Source organism: Patiria miniata, unplaced genomic scaffold (genome assembly GCF_015706575.1).
Source record: "Patiria miniata isolate m_02_andy unplaced genomic scaffold, ASM1570657v1 HiC_scaffold_11, whole genome shotgun sequence".
NCBI lineage: Eukaryota > Metazoa > Echinodermata > Asteroidea > Valvatida > Asterinidae > Patiria > Patiria miniata.
Genome location: NW_024037049.1, coordinates 1,515,716 through 1,540,277, shown reverse-complemented (window position 1 = coordinate 1,540,277; position 24,562 = coordinate 1,515,716). Strand labels below are relative to the sequence as shown.

General features: G+C 46.0%; 2 protein-coding genes across 2 annotated transcripts; one reads left to right on the top strand and one right to left on the bottom strand.

Annotated features, from left to right (window-relative positions):
• Nucleotides 1-4,116: 4,116 nt before the first annotated feature.
• On the bottom strand, nt 4,117-5,079 carry LOC119741020. Its single transcript, XM_038216591.1, has one exon. It carries the CDS (start codon nt 5,077-5,079, stop codon nt 4,117-4,119), a length of 963 nt encoding a protein of 320 aa, XP_038072519.1.
• A 4,582-nt stretch (nt 5,080-9,661) lies between these two features.
• On the top strand, nt 9,662-17,601 carry LOC119741013. Its single transcript, XM_038216578.1, has 2 exons — nt 9,662-9,944; nt 10,318-17,601. Exon 2 carries the CDS (start codon nt 12,142-12,144, stop codon nt 17,599-17,601), a length of 5,460 nt encoding a protein of 1,819 aa, XP_038072506.1. The 5' UTR covers nt 9,662-9,944; nt 10,318-12,141.
• The last annotated feature ends 6,961 nt before the right edge of the window (nt 17,602-24,562 follow it).

Sequence of the window (24,562 nt, the reverse complement as noted above, 5' to 3'; positions counted from 1 at the left end):
CCTCAAGTACTCCACTGCGCACACTGCATTGATGTCTAACAGGTGCTTGACTGCATTCTTATTAGGCTTGTCACCAGTCCATCCATACAGAAGTTTTCGGTCAAAAACGATACTTTACAAGTATTATTTTTTTCGTTAGGTAGAAAATGGGAAATTCGTAATGTTTTAGTGGCAAATCGTATTTTCGTAATTTAACAAACAATTCGTAATAATTACAAAAAATTCGTAACAGTTGGCAGCTATGGATGTGTTATAGATGAAAATTCAAGTGATGTCACGATGACATCATCACATGGCACGTGACGTCATTTTAAAAGTGGATATTTTGAAGGCCTACATCTACAGAACTACAGGTCCAATTGAGTTGAAAGTTGGTATGTAACTAGACAAGGATGTGTTATAGATGAAAATTGAAGTGACGTCACGATGACGTCATCATGGGTCACCTGACGTCATGTAAAAGATAAATGGGTGTAATGTTTGAAAATTAATACAAAAGTAACCGTGAGAAACCTGAACTTGACGTTTGCAGGAATTGATAAAATAATCCAGGGTCTTCATTTTTTATATTACGTGCAAAATCACGCGACCCTTTCTTCCGGTTGAAACCGGAAGTGCCTAGTAATTTAAAATTGGTAAAAGATGTGAACTTGCTTTCAACGATGTATCGGTATGCTCTGGCTAACCAACAAAAATAACGGTGATGTCATAAATGTTAGAGCACCCTCTAGCGGCAGGTTGTTATAGATGATTATAGATGAAAATCGATATGACGTCATCATGACATCCTCACGTGACAAGTGACTTCATACATGTAATTCAAAGCCCTATGAGAATGTAATCACATATTTATATGCCACCATTTATTATAAACAGAACTACACATCCTTTCTGGTTGGAACTTATACTATGTCACAAAAAAGTTACCGAAACAGCCCTGTGTTTGTCCACAAACATAAGTCTAGTTCCTTCGTCTTGTCTTTAAACGGATGGGCTGGGTTATTGGTCTTCATGGGAAAGCAATTAACCAGATATTAGCAGTATATACCCCTAGAATTTATTTGGAAATAAATGAGAACATCTTGGAATTTACTGGGCAGTGGGTTATTTATTATTTAATATTTTTCAGACACATTTTCCCATGAGGGGAAAAAAATATGTACTTCGCAAATGTTAGTTGATTGGAACATGTTAAACCTGTTTTTCTTAGGGTTGATTATACATGTTGAATTATAGACCAAGATGCATGGCCGATTATCTTGCAGGTTCGCGACGCATATCACATATCATTTATCTAAATAAATTGTACTTCAAACTAGTCAGGAAGCTGTTGGGATGCTCACATATAAAATCCACCGTTGATCCGTGACCCAAAACGGTACCAAAATCGCGATTTAAAGTTCAGATTTCCTCCGTTTCGGCGCAAAAAATGCCGAGTGAAGAATTACGTCATTATTTTCCAACGACCAATCAGCGAGGCCCTTCTGTCGTGGTGCGGTGAATGGACCAATAGCGGGCGCTGTAAGTAAGAGCACGCGCATGCGCGTAAGTACTACTAGACAGCAAGATGGCAGCCGCCATGAGCTCCTCGGACGACGGCGATTCGGACGAAAAGAAGTGCATTATGCATGTTTTGAATGCCGAATCGAGCGTTTCATCGTTCTTCGAGACAAGCTGGATAAAATTACTTGCTTGTGCTGCTAGTCGGAAGAATGTGGGGTGATCAACACACGCAGAAATCATGGAAAAAGCGGAGAAGTTCATCGGCATGCACGTGCACTGATGCTGCACTCTCGTGGAAGGAGAGAATTTCGGAAGGCGATACCGGAATCATCGGCCTACGTTAGTTCTTATTCTTGCCTTGAACTTAATTATAAGAAGCTGTTGGATTCGGAATATTTCAGAATATTTTTTTCTACAACCTAGTAGATTCATATGATGTGTGATTTGTTTTGTAAAACATGTTTCTAGTAATAATATTTTTAGTAGACCATCTGACCGTCCATCATTGTTGACAGCATGATCTGATGATCATGATTGGCAAGGTTAGGAAAAGCCACAGAACAAAGAATTTTCCCCCCCTCACTCAGATATAGGATTTTAAGACAAGGAAGAGACTCTTACATTACACTACAGAACATTTTATATTGAGTAGGCCTATGCTCCCTGAACTTGGCGACTGTGTATAGAACGGCCGGTTCCCTTGATTTAAAAAATAAGGAGAACAAAATCCACTTTGACTTTATACTTGGCATCATTGGGGATTTGATTGTGTAGTATGTTGTGGGTCTACCATTCAATTTAAGCCACAATTTGCTCGGTAATAATTCACCCCCCCCCCCCCCACAGTAGTGTGGTTGGGGTCTACGAGCGAATACTTACCTGTAGAGCGAATACTACATATGCATTGTTCCCTATGCCGGCAGGCAATTTGCTAAGAGTTTTACACAATAGCGCCCTCACGTGTCCTACCCACGACGCCCTGTGACATGCGCACTACGTTAGCGTCCTCTTTTTCTCAAGCGTTACTCGCGTAAGCACTCAAGGAATCGAGTATAGTGGGGAAGGAGGGAGGGGTGCTCTACAGGTAAGTATTCGCTCGTAGACCCCAACCACACTACTGTGGGGGGGGGGAGTCTACATCACTCTACTTACCTGTAGAGCGAATACTACATATGCATAGACTCGCACCGAGTTAGGCGGTGGGTATACGCGAATTACCGTATGTCTACAGGGGTGTAGGACATGAGGCGTGTCCAAAGGCAAACAACACCAAACCAAAAACCTACACCCCAGACGCTCTAGGCTTCACCTCGTCAGGGGAACCCAAAGAGCTCGTGCGCAAAAAGTCAGGGGGGTGTAACCATTATGGGAATGAACACATGATAGGTACACCTAATTAAACTTAATGCCCATACAAATATATATATGTATATTTATATGCTCACCCGTTAGTGCTTCCGTGAGGCTCGACTGGCCGCTAGCAGCACTTCTCTTCCAGCCTTGCCATCTGCCTGGAGGACATCCTTCAGGTAGCATTCGGAGAACGTGTTAGGGTTCTTCCAGCAGGCTGCCTTGACGATGTCACCTAGGGGGACATCCTTAAAAAAGGCCCATGCGCTCGAATGGGTCCCTGGGTCGCTGGCCAGCCGCCCGGTACGGAATGGATAGCTGTCACGATCCAGTGAGTGATTGTATCGCGGGACACCAGCCCATGGGGCGGGGTCGTCGTGATGAACAATTTGTCGTGTCCCGTACGAAGTGACTTCGTACGGAAGCACATACCACTTAAGTGCTCGAACTGGGCACCAAAGTTTGTCGTTTGTCTCGTTCGAAAAAGACTTGATGTCCGGGACAAAGATGTCCGGGGGCATAAAGGTCTCCGACTGGTTCTTTGCGAGAAAACCGGCCGTAGGGATCAGGCGGACACTCCCCGGTTCCCACCGGATGTGTCCTGTCTGTATCGATAACGAGTGTAGTTCGCTACGTCGTCAGGACGTAGCAACAGCCAATAGAAAAGCTACTTTGATGGAGAGCTGTAACAAAGTTGAGCAATTCATTGGTTCAAAGGGAGCCTTCGCCAGTGTAGATAATACACTGAAGAGGTCCCAAGATGTGAGTACTGGGGGACGAGTATTAAACATCCCCTTGATCAGTTGGCTAATTGCAGGGTTGCCGGAAACGGAGGAACCGTCCGAAAATCCCTGATGGATCGCAGCAAAGGCCGATCGATAATTTTTGACCGTGGCCGTCGTGAGCCCACTGTTAAAAAGGTATAGGAGGAAATCCCCCACTTCCCCTACAGAAGTATTGGGGGGATGAATGGATTGCCGTCTACACCATTTAAAGAAATGGCGTAGTCGGCTATCGTACACCTTTCTGGTTGAGGCTCTACGGGACTGGGCTGCAATTGTAGCAGCTCGTCGCGAAAGGCCTGCTGAGCAGAGGGATCGCGTGACAATACCCAGCACGTCAGGTGAAGATCCCCCGGAGCCTGGTGACTGATTCCCGAGCTGGGCTGATAAAGGAGATCGGCCCTCCTCGGTAGAATTACCGGGCGGTGAACCAAGAGTCGGACGAGCCGGGCAAACCACGGCTGGCGGGGCCAGAACGGGGCTATGAGGAGAATTCGGCATCCTCCTGCTCGATCTTGGTCAGCACTCGAGAAACGAGGGAGATGGGTGGGAAGGCGTAGGCCAGTAGGCCGTCCCACCGCACCGACAGCGCATCGGTCTGCCACGCGTTGGGATCTGGGCCCCTCGCGCAGTAGATCGGTAGCTGATTGTTCATTCGCGACGCAAATAGGTCTACATGCGGTCGGTCGATTAGTGCACACAGATGGCCTGACCGAGTGCCATCCTGGTGATTGATGTATGGCACTACTGTGGCGTTGTCGCATCGTACCAGGACTGCTTGCCCTCTGACGTCCGACTGGAAATGTTTTAGTGCGTAGGTGACTGCCAGCATTTCCAGGACATTGATGTGGGATGATTGATGTGCGGGGCCCCATACACCCGCGACCTGTCGCGGGTGGAGGGTAGCCCCCCAGCCGTATCCTGACGCGTCGGTTGTGATAAGTACCGACGGGCGGGGCGGGCGGAAAACGCGGCCCTGCGTTATATTGGCCTCGACTAGCCACCAACGAAGGTGGGGGACTAGCAAAGACGTAGTGGGCACCGGATGGTCGATCGGGTGCCAGCGGGGTCTGTAGAAAGACAGCAGGTGAAGTTGAATTGGCCTCATCCTCAGCCTGCAAAAATCCACTAAGTCCACCAGACTGGCCATAAGGCCCAACAGCCTGAGCCAGGCTCGGGCCGGAGCCACTACCGTCGGGAGGAAGAGGGACACGCACTGCCGAAGGTTCAGCAGGCGATCCTCCGATGGACGGGCCAGTCCCCTGCGAAGATTGAGGAATGCACCTAGAAAGGTGGGAACCTGAGAGGGGACTGGATGGGATTTCTTGGTGTTGATGAGAAATCCCAGGTCGGAAGCAAGGTGCCACGTTAGTTGGAGCGCCGCTTCCGTCTCCCCTCGAGAACGACCCACTACTAGCCAATCGTCGAGGTACATGAATATCATGATCCCTCGTCGCCGCAGTGCCGCCCCGATCGTCTTCACGATCCGGGTGACCACCCGCGGAGAAGTGGATAGCCCGAACGGGAGCACCACAAATTCGTACACTATATATATCCTTGTATTGGAAACGTAGGAATTTGCGGTGTTCCGGCCTGATCGGTACGTGAAAGTACGCGTCTTTCAAGTCTATACTGGCCGCCCACGCTGGCGTTATGATCGATGCAAGAATGGTCCGTAACGTTTCCATGTGAAAACGTTTCGGACGTATGAACTTGTTGAGGGGTTTTAAGTTCAGTATTGGACGCCACACGCCGGTCTCCTTCTTGGGGGCCAAGAAGAAGGTTGACATGAAACCTGCCCGGGTCCCCCCTTGGGGGACAACACGAACTGCTCTCTTTAGAAGGAGGGCGTCGATCTCCTCCTCGAGGGAGCGGCGTTTTGCTGTGTCGGGCGGTACGGGCGTTGTCCGAATAAGCATGTCCGACGGGGGGGTCCTCGTAAACTCGAGCGCGTAACCGCTGCTGATCGTTTCGAGGACCCACCGGTCGGAAGTCACCTGCACCCAGGACCCCACAAACTCCTGAAGGCGGCCTCCCACGGGTCCAGCGGCGGGAGGCCGCCCGGAGACGCATAAGTCACTTGTGCCACGCCCCGGTGTACCGGGGAGTGGGCGCACGGAAACCGCGTCCCGACTGGGGACGCTGTTGTCCGGTATGTGGTTGTGAATAGCGCGAGCTGACCGCCTTATCGGCGCGCCCACGAAATCCACCACAGGCCGCTCTGACCGGGGGGCGGCGCCGGGGAATGACAAAAGACGGCTGTTTCTTTGTCTTGTCCGCGGTTTTCGGCTCGGCCGGTTTCTTGAGATTTATTTTCTCCGTGGCCTTGAGGCGCTTCGCCTCGGCCTCCATGGCTTCCTGGAACTTACCAGAAAATAAGTCCGGGCCTGAGAGCGGGAGATCGTCGAGACGCTTTCGTGCTCCCGGTGAAGGGAGGAAGAGCGCATCTAGCACATTGGTGCGGCGTGACGATGTTGCTAATGTCGACACTCTAGCAAACTGGTCAAGAGTGGAGCATAGGCCACGATCGAGGCAATGGAGAGCAGCCACCATCATGTCGGCTGTATCACCGAATCTTCTTCATATCCCAGAGCAAGGTACTCGGATAGGAGAAGAAGAAAGGACGTCGCATGCATACCCATGCGTGCCGCCGAGTCCATTCTCCGGGTGACATCCTCCAGCTTTCCACGGGTCTTGTCCGTAAAAGGAACCTTGGATGAAGCTGTCCCTCGGTCAGCGGCGAGTTTGTCAATGGCCGAGTCCGGCAGGACTGGAGTTGAAAAATATTTCTCTAAATCCCCTGAGGGGAAATGATAATATGCGTCTACGCGTTTAGCGTAGGCACTCCATGTCTTTGTGTGCATTATCCCGTCGATGTGGTCAACGCACACGCGGTCCAGGGGCATTATGGGAAAAGCCCGGACTGGTTCTGCCGTCGGTCCCGATCTCTTCTTGAATGACTGACGTTCAGGAGGAGGAGGTTCGGCCCCAGCAGGAAGATTCAGAACTCTGATCATATCCCGTTGGACCAAGCGGAGTTCGGTCTCAGCCACCGATAGGCGTTGCATGGTGCGGGTCAGTTCGCTCTCGTCCGCCGAATTGTCAGAGTCCGGGGGGCGAGTTGTCACTGGGGAATGGGAACCAGGCCCAGGGGGCGAAGCAACGCTGTCACGGTGTCCCGGTATCGAGCCCCGCTCGGACTCCAGTGACACCGATGGGTGTAAACTAATACCGGGCGGGGACGCCGGTGCACGGCCCTCCGTGCACGGCATTGTCCGCTGGTCTGTAGTCACCCCACCACGGCCGTGATGACTGGCGTGTGGGGGCTGTAATTCTGGAGGGGACTCCGGCGCACGGCTAACTGTGTGCGGTACATGTCCCTTTGGCCCGGAGTCGGCCAACTGTGACCGTAATCTCCCTGTCGGCCCGACAATGAGGCCGCGAGGGAGTGAAAAGCCTCCAAAAAATCATCGCGTGAGATCGGGTCGCCACCCTTGTGGCGTTTCCCACGGTGTGATCGGCCGGATGACTCGCTAGAACTCGTCGAAGAACGGCTGGAATGGCGGCTCTTTTTTGATTTTTTCTTCTTTGAAGAACGACTCCGAGTAGTTGCCGAGGATTGCGGGGACACGGGGATGCCCGAACAACGAATAAAATCCGATGTAGAGGCATGGCCCTCCGAGCGTAGCGTTAACGCTCTGGGGGAATCCCAGGGATTCGGCTCTACGCTATCAATAGCCCGGGCGGCCGACAGCGCCCCCACGCCGGTAACATAGGCGGGTGCTGTACGGTCGATCAGCCGGCCATATAACAGCCCATCCCCAGGCATCGTGGTAATCACGGGGCTGGGTGGGCCGGGGTGCACTGAGCCATGGAGGAGTACTTCCTCCGGCTGCGTGTGCCCCGTAGACGGGCCAGGGACAGGCACGGTGCGCCCCGTAGCGGGGCCACCTTTCGCCGTACGTCCCTTTTTGGGTACTGCCCCGGCGTCAGACAATTTCCTTGTCTTGCCGGTGCGTTTCCCCTTCAGTTGGCAGACCCGTGAATTTTGACCGGAGGGGGTGGGGTTGTACGGCCCCCCGCTTGGTCAACGGGTCCGTCAGCTCCGACAGCCGGCATTGGCTGAAGGGGCCGACTAGGGGACTGCTGCTGCGGTGACGTACCATCACCGGTGCAGTCCCCCAAGAACTCGGGCTTGTCTGGTGGGATGTAGGTCCCTCCATTATCGATACACCCAGTCGTCCCCAACTTCCTAGATTTACTCATTCTTACTTCACTTCACTCAAAAAACTTCACTAGAACAACTCTACAATAAACACTTTCTCTTTATTTCTTCGAAATAGCTTTCTCCAAGCAAAAGAGGTACGAATAAAATAGTGAAATTCAGGTCGATTGAAATTCCACGTTATACCTCGCCTGCGGCTAAGAGAAAAAGAGGACGCTAACGTAGTGCGCATGTCACAGGGCGTCGTGGGTAGGACACGTGAGGGCGCTATTGTGTAAAACTCTTAGCAAATTGCCTGCCGGCATAGGGAACAATGCAAATGTAGTATTCGCTCTACAGGTAAGTAGAGTGATGTAGACTTATATTTATCTAAGTACGAAGTCGTTAAAACCAACATTTTGCCATTCCAGGGGTGTGAGTGGAGTAAAAAAAAAATAGCTGAAAATAGCTGAACCTGTAAATAACCGAACCTGCGAGCGCGTAGTGCGAACCCTTACGGCGTGGGGTTCGGGGCCCGCCCAAGGGCCCCTGAAAATTTTTGAAATGTAGATGCTCTGTGGTGCATTTTAAAGCCTCCTGGCATGCCTTGGCCAACTATTGGTCGAAAATGTTTTGCAATTTATGCATCTTTTAAGTTAACTTTTCCTTCATATTGGCTTGAGTCGCCTAATTTCTGCCCATTGGCATTAACCATGTGTTCCATCCAAATCCATTTCCACGGATTCGTAACCTGAGGATCGGTCTTGTCAATGTCCGTATCAAACTCCGAACCTCTTTGGATAATAACACATTTGTGTTGCACTGACATCTTGCGGAATTAATAATGTCAAAATACGTTCGAAACATTTGAAAACGACACACTATACGTACGTATCAGCATGCAGCAGAATACACGCAGCAGGCAGGATGCGTGCATGCAATGAAATGCACACATGAACTTTGCCCCGCATGATGCCCTCTACCGGCGCGCGGCACGGCGACAATTTACTAGTCTTATTTCAAGGCTTTATATTTGCAACAAGACGATGTTTACAGCGAGTTATTGTGGAGATCATCGCGTGTCACTACATGCATAGACACAGGAACGGCCGCAAAGAGTCCCAACGCGCTTCATGGCGCATGTGTGAATATTCATATTTATCTGCAGCCAATTAAAGCGCAATGACTGTTGGTTCCCCGGATGCTGTTTACACGTTGTGTACACACGCGGCTTCGAGCTGAAAAATGCATGCACATGGCATCGTATAGTACACACGTACATGTACGTATGTACATGTACATTGTACATTGAATACTCGCTTGCACGCCCCCCATCCCAGAGCTACGTGTATGTTGTAGAGAGCGGATCGGTGCGTTCGGCGGCGGAAAATAAAATAAACGGAAATAAAATCAATGCTTACGCGCGGGGGAAAAAGCGGGGAAAAATCTGGACCATCGGAAGAAAAAAAGCGGAAAACAAAATGTGGCACGCTGAACAAAAAAGCGGAAATCCGCTAATAGCGGAGATTTCACACCCCTGCATTCTTTAAGCTGGCAGCTCATACGTACATGTCATATGATAGCGTCCTCATTTCAACTGTACTTTTATTTGCTTGCTATTTTTTTTCTAGAAAGTATAATATAATAAAAAAAATAATGAGAACCTGCCCACTTCTCTAAATGTCAAGCCCTCACGTCAATATATTTAGATTTAAGATTTTCACTTTTTTTCCATTTTTAAATTTTTTTCCCCTGATCGCTACATGTGAAGAATAATATACGGATAATAAATGTTTGTACCTGAAGGTGCCATGGTGTAAATATTTTCCTAAGTTGGATGAAAGAATGTTCCATTCTACAAGGTGAAGCTGAGTTGAATGGAACATTTCTCTTTGACCCATAAATAATTCTCCAATCAACTGACAAAGATTTAGATTGTGAAATAATTGATATGAGAGTAATGAGTGATATTTTAAAAACATTTTTTCAATTACAGGCATTTGGATACCATCAACACATTCAGCAGTGCTACAAAAGTATCTGTGATGTTTCCAGGATAGACGGTGCAGAAAGACTTGCAAAGAAACAGCAACATGAAAGTCAAGGTATTTTTGCCTTTTTTTCTATGGAGTCACATGAGCATACTCCCCTGAAAAATATAACATGCCTAAAGCAGGGGCTGGTTGGAGATAGAGCCTTCCTCTACACAATTTAGTTTGAGTCAAGGTTTCATAATTTTGTAGCTAAATCAAATTGGAAATACTTGCAAACATATACATGTACAAGTCCTACTTTAGAATTGACAATCTCTGGGAATTTGTTTCTCGTACAGTTTTAAAAAACATTCCATTCATTGCTAATGTTTATTTCTCAAGTCAAAACATGCAGTGCCTGTTGCACAATAAGAAAATGCAATTTGCAATTAAAAATTGCTGTCATTTAAGAAAGGGATTTTTCTCGTAATTTGACAACTTGCAGATACAACATGTTTCAGATGGGAACTGTGATGGAGTCACTGATGCCGCCAAACAAGGATGCCTTGCACCTGCACGTAAAGAGGGCTAACTACCAGGCAGCCATATACAAGAGGGCCCTGGATGCACGTCCTGAAGTGCTGTCTAGTCTCCACACAGAAGAGGATGGAAGGTCATCGGCGATGACATCAGTATCCACTGGATGGATCTTCCCCCTGCCCCAGACAGTGTCATGTAATTTGCCCATTGCTCATGTAAAAAAAAGTCAATGCACAAAAGGCCAGTGTAGCTGTCTTGAAAAAAATTGCCATGCACAGACTTGTGCAATTGCACCAACTGTGAAAACATTCCAAGTGAAGGGCAGCGCACTTCACCCGAAAGTGATGATTCAGAAATCGAGGATTAACTAATGTAAAAACTGACCATCACGTACATGTACGTCTATCTAAATAAGGAATAAGATTGTCAATTGAAAAACTTGAATCACACAGTCTGCTTCCCATCCACTTAAGTATTTCCAAATATGAATCAATAGAACTTGTAGTTTCCAGAATCTCGCCCTTATATGTTAATTAATGTTTACAACTGTTACCCTTTAACCTTTAGCCCCACCATGAATAGTTTAACCTTGCCCGCACTTCATTTGCATAGAAAGCATAGTCGCGCACAGTATTATGGGGCGATTTTACGACCTTGATTCTAGCATTTTCTCCGTGGAGCTGATACCTATCTTTTACCGTACACGTACAACTTGATATATATTGCCGAATTCCGTCCAAACTTGAAGGAATTTCAAGCCGAAAAGGAGCCTAAAGATACCACCAGAGTTTTCTCATGCTTGTGAACATTTCAGTGCGATCCAGGTCGCTGTGATAACTGTGTGATTTTAAGAGGTTTCCGATCCGAACTTCGTGAACTTTTGTGCATGTTGTGAACGACTCTGTGAGTAACGATCCCTTTGTACTCCAATATTTGGTGGAATAAAGTGAACAGAATTCATTGATTATAGAACTATAGAAGTACGCGTAAAGAATATCAGTTTTTGACTTAGTGTCCACGGTCGCTACATTCAGTAAAAGATAGCAGCATACAGATAAATGAATATTTTGTGACTATAACGATGAAATCGGGAAAGATCCCCTGCCGCTCCGCTCTGTCCGGAAATTGGGCCACGTTTATAAACGAACGCTAAACGACTCCCTGTGACTCGCGCTTGTCTGGAAACTGGGCAAGGACGATTAAATACTGTAAACGGTCACCGTTCTTCAGCGGGTAGCAGACCAACCCCTCTGCCTAAATATGGAAACCCAGAATAAAGAAAAATCACAAGATAAAGCTGATTCTTCCAGCTCAGCTTCAATGCCAGAGCTCACACCACATAATACTGGGGCCGGATCAAATCCTCCCGTCTCGGCAAACTTACAAATGGAAATGACATGTGACCCAGAACTTGCAGAAGAAATTCATCCAGAAGACAGCATCTCTGTGGCACTCTTCGGAGATAAATCTAAGACATTGACTCGCAAAAGTATTTCTGGACGATTTGACATCAGTAACGCCTCATCAGCAAAGACAACAATTTCCATGCTGCTACACAAGCATCAGCAGAGAGAAGTCGAGCTTGCGGCCAGATCTGCTGCTCTTAAGGAACAAGCTCGAAGAGCGTAAACGCGCTCTTCAGCGAGAGCTCCAACTGCAAGAAGCAGAAGAAGAAATAAGACGCCTAAGACGGCGACAGCAAATCCAAGAAGAGCAAGCCAAGATTGAAAGTGAGCAGCAAGTTATCGAAATAAATGCTGAGCTACAGGCAGCAAAAGCTATCACTAAGATGCTTAATGACGAAGAATTATCCAACGTATGTTCCCAAGGTTCCCAAAACTTTGTGGACGAAGTTGTACATGCCATTGAATCTGACGCCTCGAGACGTAATCCTGCAGTGATAAACCAGCTGAAACCCGAAGCACCGGTTTTTTCCATCAAACCTATGGCCGAACCTGCCCGACCCGTGATGGCCCCGGCACCAGACTATGGTGAGAACTCAAAGGGGGAACCCTCTGCCACACAGCAATCTTGTGAACCTGTGGATCCAATGCCATCTAAGGATGAGGGCAGTTTCCATAAAGATAAAACCCTGATGAAAGAGCCAGTGACAAAAGAAAGTGACAAGAAAGAGTGTCAAATTCCAGAGGTACCGATGGCATTGCTTCTCAGTAAATTTGTGGACAGCCAAAGGGAAGCTGCACTTCCATCTTCGGAAATAGATCCCTTTAGTGGAGCAGATGTCCTCTCCTACATGACATTCATGAAGAACTTTGGTTATGTGGTGGAGGGCAAAACCAACGACCCAGCAAGAAGGCTCGAACTCCTCCTAAAGTATACAAAGGGGGAAGCCCATGAGCTTATTAAGGAGTGTCCTATGATTGAAACCCCATCACAAGCCTATGAACGGGCAAAACAGCTACTCAAACGTGACTATGGACAACCATCAATATTGGCGGCGGCTTACAAGAATAAAGCCGAGCAATGGGGAAAGATTGCAACAGGAGACAAGACAGGCTTGCGGAAATTCTCCATCTTTCTCATCAACTGTTGCAACGGGAAGCAGAGCAACCGTGACATGGCCAGCATGGACGGCTTCGAATTCTTGAAGCTGTTGGCCGGAAAACTGCCTGTTGCCCTCCAACAGCAGTGGATCAGACAAGTAGGCAAATTCAGAGAAATTGAAGAGCGCTCGCCTACATTGGAAGATTTTGAGAGATTCGTGGGACAAATTTCCAGAAACGAAAATGACCCACGAATTGCTGGCCTTGGTTACCAACGCAGAAATGAGGAAGACAAAAAACAACTCTACAAATCAACCCGGCATGAAAGTAGAGGAGTTACTCAGAGGAAAGCCTTTGCAGCCACAGTGAAGGAAAGAAGAGACGCGCCCAAACATATTTCAAAGGAAAACAAAGCAGCCAAAGCACCATGCCTACACTGTGGGGATGGCACAAACCACTGTGTGCTGGACTGCAGAAAGTTTGCATCATTGGACGCAAAGGCGAAATCCGAATTTTGCCACAAAAGGGGCATGTGTTTCGGGTGCCTAAACCCGGGGCATATGAAAAAGACATGCCCAAACCCAGACTGGGCCAAGTGCAGCCTGTGTTCAAGGCGGCATGTCACTTGCATGCATGACCCGGATCGACAACCAGCCACACCAAAGAATGAACAGAAAGAACCAGAAACTGCAAAGGTGACCACAGGCTGTGTGAGTGTAGAAGCAAAGGCATGTGGAGCGACAAACACGGATAAGACCAACCCACTGATGGCAATCGTTCCAGTGACGATCAAAGCAAAATCCAGTACTGAGTGCATTACCACATATGCATTCATAGAAAATGGATGTGGAGCTGTCTTTTCCACCAAAGAGCTAAACCGACAATTGAAGACAAAGTCCAGAAAAACCAAGCTGATCATCAAAACAATGAACTCAGAAGAACTAATCAACACTGAAGTCATTCTGGACGAACTGCAGCTCAGCAGCATCGACGGTGACACCTTCATTGATCTCCCAGCAGTCTTCATGAAGGACAGTATGCCAGTTACAATGAAAGAAGCCCCAACCCAGCGAGACTTGAACGAGTGGAGCCACCTGAAGCAAATCAAGCTCCCAGACCAAAGAAACATTGACATTCCCAAAGTCAGCCTGATGATTGGAGTCAATGTTCCGGCTGCGTCACTACCTTTAGAGACAGCAGCTGGCCACCTTGGCGATCCTTACGCCATCAGAAGCCCCCTGGGCTGGCTAGTGTATGGACTGCCTGGAAAGTTGAGAGATCAGCCGGAGGTCAGCGTCAACATCAACATGGATTTCAACGAGCGCCTGAATGATGACAAGCAAGCTATGTCTGTCGAAGATAGACAATTCATCACTTTCATGGATGAGTCTGTCGTCAAAACCAGTGGTCACTATCAGATGAAGTTACCGTTCCGTGACTGTAAGGTCTGCATGCCAGACAACCGATCCCAGGCTGGCATGTTTGCTGCAAGACTGAACAAGAAACTCAGTAAGGATGACAGGTTGAAGACACAATACACTGATTTCATGACAGATCTAGAAAGAAAGGGCTTTGCAGAGAGGGTACCACTACCAGAAATAAAGCGAGATGATGGCAGAGTATGGTATATCCCACACCACGGCGTATATCATCCAAGAAAGCCAGACAAGCTGAGGGTGGTATTTAACTGCCCGGTAGACTACAAGGGAACATCGCTAAACAGCCAACTACTACAAGGCCCAGACATGACCAACCACATGTATGGCGTTCTTCTTCGATGGAGACAAGAAAATGTGGCTATCATGGCAGACATCGAAGCGATGTTTTACCAGGTGAGGGTGACACCAGGAGACTGTGATATGCTACGCTACTTGTGGTGGCCGGAAGGTGACCTGCAGAGGGAACCAGAGGTGTACCGAATGTTGGTGCATTTGTTTGGTGCAGTATCTTCACCGAGCTGTGCCAACTATGCCCTCAAGAAGAAAGCCACTGACAATGAACACAAATATAGAAGAGAAGTAATAGAAGCCATACATAATGACTTCTATGTAGATGACTTCGTAAAGTCTGTGGCAACTGAAGATGAAGGCATAAGCCTTGCACAAGACATGAAAAGAGCAGTAGCAGAAGGGGGCTTCAAGCTCACAAAGTGGACCAGCAACAGCAGAAAACTGCTTGCAACCATACCCAAAGAAGATCTAGCCAAAGAGGTGAGGAACCTTGATCTCCAAACTGATGAGCTACCAGTGGAACGTGCCCTGGGTGTGCAGTGGTGCATTGAAGATGATCGCCTGCAATTTAGCCAGGAAAAAGTGAATCCGAAACCGACCCGAAGAAACATCTTATCAGTGATGAGCTCCATATTCGACCCATTTGGAGCTACTTCTCCCTTTGTCTTACGGGCGAAGATGATCCTGCAGTCGTTGTGCCGAAACAAGATAGGGTGGGACGATCCCATCCCTACAAAGGAAAAACAAGAATGGGAAAACTGGCTCAAGGACTTGCCTAACCTGAGCAGGGTGCAACTGAACCGATGTTTCAAACCTGTGAACTTCGGAAAGGTGGCCAATGTACAAATGCATCACTTCACTGATGCAAGCCAGCAAGGTTACGGTACTGTAACCTACCTGCGCCTGACAAATGAAAACCGTGAAACCCACTGCGAGTTTGTGTGTGCCAAAGCCAGAGTTGCACCTCTAAAGACGCACACTATTGTCAAGATGGAACTAACTGCAGCCACCTCTGCAGTCCGTCAAGATGACCTCTTGAAGAGAGAGCTCACAGTGAACATTGATCAGACTGTATTCTGGACAGATAGCCAGACAGTTCTGAAATACATCATGAATGAGACCACCAGATTCCCAGTTTTTGTAGCGAATCGCATCGCCGTGATCAGAGATGCGTCCGATATTAGCCAGTGGAGATATGTCCCCACTAAATTGAACCCTGCTGACCATGCTTCGCGGGGCCTCAGTGCAGAAGACCTGATCAACAAACCGGAGTGGCTGGGAGGCCCAAACTTCCTCAGCCAACCAGAAGAAAGCTGGCCCGGTGCCGAACAAATTCAGATGGAAGATGACGAGGAAAATGACAACTGCGAAGTGGCTGATGGTGCTTCCCAAGTGAACATAAATGTAGTGATGACATCCAACGAGACCAGTGCCATAGACCAGCTGATCCATCACTACTCAGACTGGACGAAGCTAAAAAGGGCGATAGCATGGTGGTTACGCCTAAAGACCATGTTGCAGCACAGGAAGACCAACTGTAACAAGAAACCCCTGCAGAATAAGCCTCTAACAGTTGAAGAAATGCAGTGTGCTGAAAAGGCCATCTTGAAGTATGTTCAAGGATGTGCTTTTCCCAGAGAAGTTGAGGCACTCAAAAATGTGAAAACAAGCGACCAAAATCCAGACAACCCTTTGGCTGCTGGAAAAGAAGCTACCCCAATAGAACACCAGAGAAAGCCGATCAATAAAGGAAGTCCATTGATTAGCTTAGACCCAGAGCTGCGTGATGGACTCTTAACAGTTGGTGGCAGGCTTCGGCATGCATCAATCCCCGAAGCTGCCAAACACCAGCTGATTCTGCCAAAAGACCACCACATTTCCACTCTGGTGATCAGACACATCCACCAGAGAAGCGGACATCAAGGGAGAAATCACATCCTAGGGGAACTCAGACAAAGGTACTGGATACTCGAAGCTGGTGTAGCAGTCAGGAGCTTGATACACCAATGCGTCATATGCCGAAAGTACCAAGCTGGACCCGGTAAACAGAGGATGGCTGATTTGCCAGCTTACCGTGTACGGCCCGATGCCCCACCATTCACATATACTGGAGTGGACTATTTCGGCCCATTCGATATCAAGTATGGGCGAGTTATCAGAAAGAGATATGGTGTAGTATTCACCTGCCTTACTAGCCGTGCTATTCACATTGAGGTGGCCGATTCCCTCGACACCAGCTCATGCATCAGTGCACTCAGACGATTCATGGCTAGGCGTGGCAAAGTGAAAGAAATCCACCCAGACAATGGATCCAACTTTGTTGGAGCCGACAAAGAGCTCCAGCGAGCAATGCAGGAGTGGAACCATGGCGAAATCAACAATTTTGCCTTGAAGCATAAGCATGACATCAAGTGGCAGTTCAACACACCAGCAGCCTCTCATCATGGACGTGTGTGGGAGAGGAAAATCAGAACAATACGTAAAATTCTCCACGCCATATTGAGTGAGCAGTACATGAAGACGTGCCAGAGTGAGGAACAGTTGCGCAACTTCATGTGTGAGGTCGAGGCTGTAATTAACAGCCGACCCCTGACACGAGCACCGGATGACCCTCATGACCTGAGTGTCATCACGCCGAACAGTCTGATACTTCTGAAACCTGATTCAACACTGCCACCTGGAGTTTTCTCCCAGGAGGACCAGTACTCACGAAGGAGATGGCGTCAGATGCAGTACATGGCGGATGTCTTCTGGAAGAGGTGGACTAGAGAGTACCTACCTACCCTGCAGCAACGCCAGAAATGGTCCCAACCTAGCAGAAACATAGAGAAGGGTGATGTTGTGCTCATCGTTGATAACAGCGCCCCGAGAAACTCCTGGCCAATGGGACTTGTTCAGGAGGTATTCATGGACAAACGAGGACACGTACGCAGCGTTAAAGTGATGACCAAGACTTCAGTTTTGGTCAGGCCTATTACCAAGCTGTGTCTGCTTCTAGAGCAGGACGTCGAGTAATCATCAATACTTGAACTCTTAGGGAAGGTATGCAGATGTCCGTCAAGTGGACATCTCAGGGGAAGAGACTCCCCTGCCTTACATAGTCTCAGGTCACCCTTGGGCAAGGTGTAGTATCTGTTTGCCTCCCGAACCAGGGTTACGATCTGATGAATCCTCATCTGTCAACTTTACCGGAATAGTGAAAACTACAGTGACAATACCTTGCTTACCAGGAGAACCGGAACCAGCTGTACATGCGTCGAAACATGGACTGTGATTTGGTGACTTCATCTCGGCAGATCACTTGAACAGTTTATTCATTCTGATTTGTGTTAAGTTTCAAACCATTTTCCAAAATATTTGAACGTCAGTGATCGTATGAACTTCGAAGTATGGACAGTAGAATCCGAACTTTCGACTACGCAGAATTGGCCAAGTCACATTTGTGGTCAAAATTATTTAGTGGTTCATAAGATTAAGTAGTTTGTTGTAGTTTAGAGCTTTACTAATAGTTCTGAGATATTGGAAACTAGAATTGTTATCGCCCTTTATCAGTGCGACTGGGGCCGGAATGTAGTTTCCAGAATCTCGCCCTTACATGTATATGTTAATTAATGTTTACAACTGTTACCCTTTAACCTTTAGCCCCACCATGAATAGTTTAACCTTGCCCGCACTTCATTTGCATGGAAAGCATGGTTGCGCACAGTATTATGGGGCGATTTTACGACCTTGATTCTAGCATTTTCTCCGTGGAGCTGATACCTATCTTTTACCGTACAAGTACAATTTGATATATATTGCCAAATTCCGTCCAAACTTGAAGGAGTTTTAAGCCGAAAAGGAGCCTAAAGATACCACCAGAGTTTTCTCACGCTTGTGAACATTTCAGTGCGATCCAGGTCGCTGTGATAACTGTGTGATTTTAAGAGGTTTCCGATCCGAACTTCGTGAACTTTTGTGCATGTTGTGAACGACTCTGTGAGTAACGATCCCTTTGTACTCCAATATTTGGTGGAATAAAGTGAACAGAATTCATTGATTATAGAACTATAGAAGTACGCGTAAAGAATATCAATTTTTTGACTTAGTGTCCACGGTCGCTACAGAACTTATGTTTAACTAACTTACATTGTTATAGATGTCCACAACTAAAAAACACCAAATTTCAATCTTACGGTTGAAATGGACACCGTTGACTTTCAGCAAGGGGATGGGAAATAATTTTACCGTGTGTTTTCCTTTTTGAAAAAACTCCTTTTTTTTAAAGTGCTGACCGTGAAGCCAGAAAAATTTTTTGTGGTAATTTGTAAGGGCTTAAAACAGGTTTATTCCTCTTCGGTAATGTTCGTGCTTACAGTGTTATTTGTTGTTGATCAAATAGACTCTATTAAGACATCATTGAGAGTGTTTATTCTGGTCCTCAAGTACTCCACTGCGCACACTGCATTGATGTCTATCAGGTTCTTGACCGCACTGCTTATTAGACTTGTGTCACCAGTCCATCCATTATCGTAAATTAGGGCCTATTCTCCAGAAGTTTTTGGGCGATATTACGGAAACAGAAAACGTTGGAAATCCGGAATCCGCATAAAATTCCACAGACGTTAGACTAAAAATCTGGAAATCCGGAAAAATCCAGAAAAATCACACCCCTGGTACAAATGCTATGGGCTGATGAAATGAAAAAGAAAAGTTAGAATAAAACAAAAAAAATCTGAACAAACACAAAGGCTGTTTCGGCCGGTTGCCGAAACAAAATATGAAAACGCGGTAACCAGTCTGTGCATAGCTATACACTAGCCAGAGTTGTAATGATTCGAGATAATGACTCGACTCGAGTCCGACTTGAGTCACAATTTCTGGCGACTCGACTCAACCCCCAACGGGTAAATGACTCGACTCGACTCGAGTCACTGCGAGCAAATGACTCAACTCGACTCGAGTCCCTTAAAAGAATGACTCGACTCGACTCAAGGAAGGCTAATAATTAGAATCGAGTCCCAACTGGTCAACTGGTCAGTCGGATTCGACATCGTAAAAATGCCAAGAAAACACCGATGGAGAAGGAACATTTTTGCCATTTTATTCACAGAACTTGATCTCTTTTGTCTGTGTATGTATTTTCCGTGTTCAAAAGTTCATTTTAAGATGGCAAGTATTTGAAGTGATACGATGCAGCGTGTTTCCCCAAAATTGTCCACACAAACTTAATCCCTGTTAAAATTGTTACCACCAGAGCTTTGGATTTTCTCCCGTAAGCTCTGCCAGAACAGCAACTCAAAACAAACAAAAATATCATGCAAACATTATTTTCATGTCGATATTGCAGCCATATTAGATTCCCACAATCACTGTACCTCGATGAAGTTGATCTTTTTGTTCAAAGCGAATTCTTGACAAGTCTCCGCATAGACTATTTTTTTTTTACTAGCAAAAAACCCCACATGTAACATGTATATTAAATACATTAAATTTATGTAAACAAAGCGTTTTAAGCCTGATTGCCATGACAACCATGTGTATCACTCGTAAAGTTATTTTCTTGACATTTGTGTAGCAACAGAACATTTTTTTTTTCTAGCAAAAACTCTTCTTTTAATGTTATAAAACCTTACATTTATGAAAACCAGTTTAAAAATCGGTTGCCAACATTTGTGAAGAAACTTTCTCTTTTTGTACCTGAATGATGAGGAAATACTAATTTTATAGTGTCAAATATTTGTGAAAACAGGCTGCAGTGAGTTCCATTGCCTTTAAAATCCATAAATTGCAACCTGCACTACAAGTCCAGTTATCGGGGAAATACATGTAGAGCTAGCATTTGAAATTCCAAGATGGCAGCCGAGAAAGTGGAAAAATGTAAATATCGGTTTGGGGGTTAGTTTAGCTAATACCCAAGAAATCCAAACGAAAGTTTAATTAAGAACAAGCACATTAAGAACCAGACTAAATGTGTAAAACAGATACATAGAAACAATATAACTGACCTTCTCTACCAGACATACTGCAACCTTGGTTGATCTTTATGTCACAGACGTGCAAAATGAAACAGATCCTACAGAGAGAAACAGATTGATTAATTGGTTAATTAACCTTATGGTTGTTTTCATTGGGGAAAATACAATGTACTAGTGAGGAGGGGGGGGGGGAATGTAAAGACCATTGTAATTTTCATAACACATCTGTAAATAAGGTAGGTTGTCTTTAATCCAACTGATTAAATTAACGCCCGTTAGAGGGGAAAGATAAAGAAAAAAAAATACCCCAAAAGCTCAAAGTAAGATCTGTGTGCATGCACTGGGTGCACTGGGTGCACTGGGTGCACTGGGTGCACTGGGTGCACTGGGTGCACTGGGTGCACTGGGTGCACTGGGTGCACTGGGTGCACTGGGTGCACTGGGTGCACTGGGTGCACTGGGTGCACTGGGTGCACTGGGTGCACTGGGTGCACTGGGTGCACTGGGTGCACTGGGTGCACTGGGTGCACTGGGTGCACTGGGTGCACTGGGTGCACTGGGTGCACTGGGTGCACTGGGTGCACTGGGTGCACTGGGTGCACTGGGTGCACTGGGTGCACTGGGTGCACTGGGTGCACTGGGTGCACTGGGTGCACTGGGTGCACTGGGTGCACTGGGTGCACTGGGTGCACTGGGTGCACTGGGTGCACTGGGTGTTGACCGGCCGGCAATAGCTTCGTTTTACGGCAGGAGATTTCGGTGAAACACGCTGCATCGTTTCACTTCATATACCAGTAGTACTTCCTCGAAATAAATTCATGAACACGGGAAATACATATATGGACAAGAGAGATCAAGTTCTGTGAATATAAGCTTGCAAAGATCGTCTTTCTCCATCGATGTTTTCTTGGCATTTTTTACGATGTCTATTCCATCCAGCCTACATGCAACATGGTCTTTTTAAGATGTATATTTTTTTTGGTAAAGTAATGCTACTCTGTATAATAAAATATAACTCCAGGTTATGGTAAAAGTATAGCTTGTGGTAAAACACATTTTGTTTAAATTGGATGGTACAGGTAACTATAGGAGTCCTCATTGAGGACCATTTGCATCCCCCAACCTACTACAGTAATAACTGGCTCAACTGTATCTTTGCAGTTTCAGCACATTCTTCATGCACATTGTGTTATAGCGCCCTCTGCAGTCAAAATGTAGACAGTCACCAATTTGGGAATTTTCATACCACCAGTCACCACACATGTCTGCAGCAGCGGGTTGGTTTCCAAATTACAAGTTCAGGCATAATGCTAGTAAGTGACATCTTTTTCTATTAATTATATAATTTTCAGATGTAAAACGTCAAATATGTCGCTTTTTGAAAAGAAAGGAAAGACAGAGTGTATCGAAGTCGTACTCTCAGGGTTGTATTTAGCCCCACTTGTGTGGCCTCCGAATTGCTGAGCTGTACGTTGGGCCACACGTCTGGTTTTCCAACCTACTGAGGAGTTTAGTCCAAACTCTGGCGCACCTTTTTTTGGCACTTTTTTTTTTACATACTTATCCCACTGAATATGGTTGTATTCTTTAATTTCTCATCTTTTGCCCTCTGGATAGATCAGGTAATGTTTCTTCAAATTTTTTGAGAAATTTAGACATCTTTCTGGAGCCCATATGCACCAAATTCGGACTATAAACTCCTCACTTGGTTGGCTTACCAGACGTGTGGCCTAACGTACAGCGCAGCAATACGGAGGCCCAGAAGTGGGGCTAAGCGTTGTTGGGCTATAGGGCAATTCCACGGTAACGGAAGGACGTTTTCACTCACTATACAAAATTTCAAATGTGTGTATCACATACCGGTACAGTGTTATAAGTTACATCAAACAAATGTCACCATTGTATTGCTGTGTAAATGCTACCTTCAATGAATGAATACCTCTCGTTCATGAATTATGAATATTAATGAGGTCGGTAACGGAAGGACGGTAAAAAGGACAAGGGTTTTCTAACTTACATGTGTTTTGCATAAACTCTGTGAATTTTATGGGGCCTTTATATTTTAAAGGTAGGAAATGAAATCCCTGAAGTTTTAACTACATGTATACTATGCCACCTTTCATTTGAATTTTAGTGTTTCGGTGATATAATTACAACATCTTAAGTGGATTGTAATTTGGTAACGGAAGGATGGTAACGGAAGGACAAAAGGTTTACTCAATTATAGCATGAACAAAATGTGAATTTACACTAATTATACAAGTGAAACAAATTGCTGAAATGTGTAACTGAATATGAAATCAACAATATGCAGACCTGGCATAATTATACCCAAGGAAGTATTGAGATAAAGATACATGTAGGTGCCTGCTAATTAATGCTAATATATGAAAAACGAAAACAACCAAAAAACACATTATTCACGAACACAAGACTGCTACAGAAATAGACTTCAAACCCATCACCTCAATCCTTAAAAGTTAAAATACACAGTATTTGAACACATGGGTATATTGGTTACATGTTCACTGACAACTTTAAAACCCACACTGTCAGACGGCGCGGGGCACATATGTCTACATGAAACAGTCGTTGATTAAGCGCGACTTGTTTTTCTTCAATAGTGACGTCACACACGCGTGCTATGATCAAAGTATCAGATTCATGTCAGTGAAATGGACTGTGCAACTCAGCAGACACATTTAATTGTGAGCGATAAGTTCAGACTATTTTTCTTTTTTCAAAATTACCGGTTGTTTGGAACAATTTAAGGGGTTTTATGGAATGTTGTGGATCTATTCAGGGTTTCTAGCTTTCTCATTTGTATTCTCTTTACCACTTTTTTGGGGGGGGCCTTTTTTTTGTCCTCGTGAGGGTATGCACAAAATGCATACCATACTGCACATGTCACGGTAATCCTTATCTTTAGGACACCTCTATTTTTACAAGTTCTGTTCAAAAACTGACTTTTGCAAATGACTGTCCAGTACCAAAGGTGTTTTTTGCAGGCTATAGCAGTCTTGTAGGCTATTTCAGATAAACTCATGTTAGTTGTAATTTTGGAAGCACTTTCAAAGAAAATGTGACTTTTCTACCAATTTTGCAGTTCACCATCTTGCATTTTTAATATAATTTCTGTTCGTCATTGTCGTCTTTAACCCCTCATATTTTCAAAGCCCTATCCTCTTTCTACAAAATGATTATTCAAGAAGGTGTCATTGCCAACTGTTCAAATGTGTCAAGAAATATCAGAATGTCACTTTTGAGGTATTTTAGTCAGCTGTTTTGAGTCTTTTAACCTTATATAGGAATGGGGTCCTAAAGGTAAGGATTACCCATGCCACCAAAGTATGCCAAATCGGTGGAGCGTTAGTACGGAGGATAACGTCATGACCGTAGTTCAACGCTCCACTCAGTAGTTACTCCTAGAACTATGAGGCTCCGCGTGACCAAAGTATGCCAAATCGGTGGAGCGTTAGTACGGAGGATAACGTCATGACCGTAGTTCAACGCTCCACTCAGTAGTTACTCCTAGAACTATGAGGCTCCGCGTGACCAAAGTATGCCAAATCGGTGGAGCGTTAGTACGGAGGATAACGTCATGACCGTAGTTCAATGCTCCACTCAGTAGTTACTCCTAGAACTATGAGGCTCCACGTGACCAAAGTATTCCAAATCGGTGGAGCGTTAGTACGGAGGATGACGTCATGACCGTAGTTCAACGCTCCACTCAGTAGTTACTCCTAGAACTATGAGGCTCCGCGTGACCAAAGTATTCCAAATCGGTGGAGCGTTAGTACGGAGGATAACGTCATGACCGTAGTTCAACGCTCCACTCAGTAGTTACTCCTAGAACTATGAGGCTCCGCGTGAGCGGAGCCTCATAGATACAGAACCCCGCAAAATTGTTTGCAGCACGAAACACCAATTAAGTAAAATAAATACATCAAAACACAGAAATTTCCCACAGAACCGCTGCACAGCTTGCTCCCAAACTCCACGCAATACCTCATGACATA

What these genes read in the sequence shown, in the direction of transcription:
- LOC119741020 (XM_038216591.1), bottom strand. Translation starts at nt 5,079, where the DNA reads ATGATATTCATGTACCTCGACGATTGGCTAGTAGTGGGTCGTTCTCGA.
- LOC119741013 (XM_038216578.1), top strand. Translation starts at nt 12,142, where the DNA reads ATGCTTAATGACGAAGAATTATCCAACGTATGTTCCCAAGGTTCCCAA.